This window comes from Pediculus humanus, genomic scaffold (genome assembly GCF_000006295.1).
Source record: "Pediculus humanus corporis 1103172107650 genomic scaffold, whole genome shotgun sequence".
In the NCBI taxonomy this organism is placed as follows: Eukaryota; Metazoa; Arthropoda; class Insecta; order Psocodea; family Pediculidae; genus Pediculus; species Pediculus humanus.
The window spans coordinates 192111-195255 of record NW_002987260.1 but is presented as its reverse complement, the minus strand read 5'-3'; the positions used below and the strand labels follow the sequence as shown (position 1 = coordinate 195255).

The following is a 3145-nucleotide window of genomic DNA, read 5'->3' as shown; positions in this document are numbered from 1 at the left end:
TATTTCTAACGTTTTACATATTTGAGATTGAATAATCGTAGAACCTCTGGGATAAAATTTATCCGTATCGGGATTAACAAATAAATCATTTAAAAGTTTATCTTTACGTATAATTTCTGGACGAAAATTTAGAGAATCGTATTGATGTTGGGTCATGTTATACCCGTGTTGACAAATTTTAAGAGTGGGTTTAACAACTTCTTCCCAAGGCAATCGTCCAAATCTTTGATGGGCGGCCCAATAACCCGCCAATTCTCCAGGTACTCCCGTTGCTAAAGGACCAGCTTTAGACAAATTTGGATCTAAACGATACATTTCTTCGCTTGCTAAACCGGGAGCTGCCTCTCTAGCATTTAAAGCATACGAAGTTTTTGTTTTCCTATCGTAAACTGTCATTAAAAAACCACCTCCCAATCCCATACTCTGACAATTTACAACACCATTGCAAAATAATGTAGCAATGGCTGCGTCCACTGCAGAACCATTTTTCATTAAAATATCCCTAAAAAAAATAAAACAATTTTTATTAAATAAAGGTTTATAATAAAGTTATTTCCTAAATATAACTTATTGAAAAAATTAAGTCTTCTTTTTTTTTTTTGGATAATTCTTTTATATTATTTGTTTTTTATGACATTTTTAAAATGATTGTGTACAATTTCAAGGGTGTATATTACTTAAACATTTTCTGAGAAATTAGTTAATGTTGTCTTATAATAACAAATATTTGTAAAGGTTGCAATATTAAAACTGATTTTTAAATCTTCTCTTTTTATGTAGATGTTAATTTTACATTTTATTTTTTAAAAAATTAATAAGAAAATTTGTTCAAAATTAAACATGAATTGGTTCATGTATTTCCTTTACATGTAGAGTTTATAGTTTTTCTTATTTCACACATAAAAAACTTTGAATTACCTATTAAAAAAAAAAAAAAAAAACAAAACTGCCTTTTAATATAAACTTATCTCTCTTATTGCAAAAAAAAAGTAATAAAAGTTATATTGTTTTTTTTTTTTCTTTTTTCTTTCCAATTACATCAGCCATTAAGTTTTTGTTAAACGAGATTGCTCATGAAATTTTTTTTCTAATAAAAAACAATTCTTTTGTTAAAATTTTTTTTTCGAAAACTTATTAATTTACAGGCTAAAATTATTAAACCTGTTAAATTTTATTAATGGATTTTGTAAATAACATCAAGAACCTGAAAAATACTTTTTTTTTTACACAAAATAAAATAAAATTCAAAAAGAAAAAGAAAAGTAACAATTACTACACTTTTAAATTCGATAACATTGATTATTTAGCAAAAAAAAAAAAAAGAAAAATTTATAATTGATTTTATAAATAAATTATTAATATCAAAGGTCAAATTCAATTCAATTAATTGATGACAATAACAAAATTACAATTGAATTTATATAAAATAAACAAAATTGCATAATCAACTCGATAAAATTTTTTTGTATTCTAAAAATTCATTTATTTTTCACACTTGAAAAACAAAATTTTTAAATTTTCATCGAGTTTTTTATAATTTCAAACATAAAATAAATAATGTCATATTTCACAATAAATATCTTCAAATTAAAATTAACTTTTTTTTATAAATGTTACAAGTCATGCCAGAAATTATGCCAGACAAAAAATATTTTCATTATAATTTTATCGACAAATAATTATTTGATTCAAAAAAAAATTAGGTTATCCATAATTTATACAATGTTAATTGATTATAATAATAAAATTTTTTGTCGTTGTTGAATTATTATAACAATAATAATTAATTAATCCATAATAAAAAGGAAAGGATATATATATATATATAAATAAATACAAAGTATGCATATATATTTTATAATTAAACCTAATCGTTTAATTTTATTATTTATTAATTTTATACAGTTTACAAAAAATTAAATTGAAAGAAAAAAAGAACTGATGAAGTATTTATAGAAATTAATTGCGAAACGATTTTACGAAACGCATTTACTCAAATATTAAAAAAAAAAAAAAAAAAAAAAAAACCATTTTTTACTTCAATCCATAGAAAATAAGAAAAAGAAAAAGAAAAACCTTGAATATCGAATTTCAATTACTTTGTTTATTCTTCGACATCAATAATATAAATTCAGTATACCATTTTTTTTTTTTTTTTTTGTGTTATATATATATGTATATATATAATTTTTATTTCATTTTTTTTTATATTTTATTTTTATTTTTAATCCGTTTTCCTATACATTGTCATCCACATGTTCGTATATGCATACAAAAAGAGGGTATGTGAGTTTTAATTAATTATAATTCAATTTTTTCCTTTGTTCTCATTTTTTTATTCTGTTCGGAATTTTGAAGTTTAGTTGTTATTTTTCTAGAATGTCCACTCGGATCGAAATGATTCGTATGTTCGCTAGCTTCTTTTTTAGATCTTTGTTTTCCGCTATGCCCAGAAAAAATGTGTTTGTCTTGATCGAAATTAAAATGATCGTATTCGTCGAGATGAGCTTCAGACATCGCGTATGTATGTAATTATTTTATTTACTTATTAAACACGTGAATAATTATATATAATTTTAAATGAGAGAGAGAGAGTTTATAATGACCGAAATAAATTTATTAACAGGAACGAAAAACACAAAAAAACTTGAAATCACACTGTGAAATAAATTGCGTTTTAAACAAACAACTTGGACTCAATCTTATTATTAACTAACAAACAAACAAACGTATTTGAAAAAAAAAACCAGTATAGGTTATCTAATATACTTGAAACGTGAACTTTAAAACGATGAAAATAATATTTAAAATTCACGTTTGCGCATGTCCTAAATATTTCAAGCAACCAAAACTTGTTCGATATTTTCGTTTATCTTTTCTTTTGAATTCAATCGAAACAAAGAACGTCGCAAAAAAAAAAAAAAAAAAAATTATTATTTTTTTTTCTGTAACACGGTCTATCTCGTACGAACTTTGTTCGCTGATATATATATATATATTTTTTCTCATCAATTTTTTATCATAAATACGTCGTAATACATAATTAACATTTTTTTTTTGTTTAGAAAATGGAATTTGTAATGAAATCAATTAGGAACGCATATAATAAATTTGTCAAAATCCGTTTTTTCCGTTTTCCGCAAAA

The 3145-nt window shown here is 23.0% G+C and overlaps 1 protein-coding gene across 1 annotated transcript in view; it reads right to left on the bottom strand.

The window, feature by feature from the left end:
* Phum_PHUM274840 (gamma-glutamyltranspeptidase 1 precursor, putative) overlaps positions 1 to 3145 on the bottom strand; it is a gene marked incomplete at both ends in the record, with an annotated part of 5378 nt that overhangs the window by 1545 nt on the left and 688 nt on the right. Inside the window, one exon of the mRNA XM_002426725.1 lies at positions 11 to 502. Coding sequence (XP_002426770.1) covers positions 11 to 502 — 492 coding nt within the window. The remainder of the gene's footprint in view (positions 1 to 10; positions 503 to 3145) is intronic.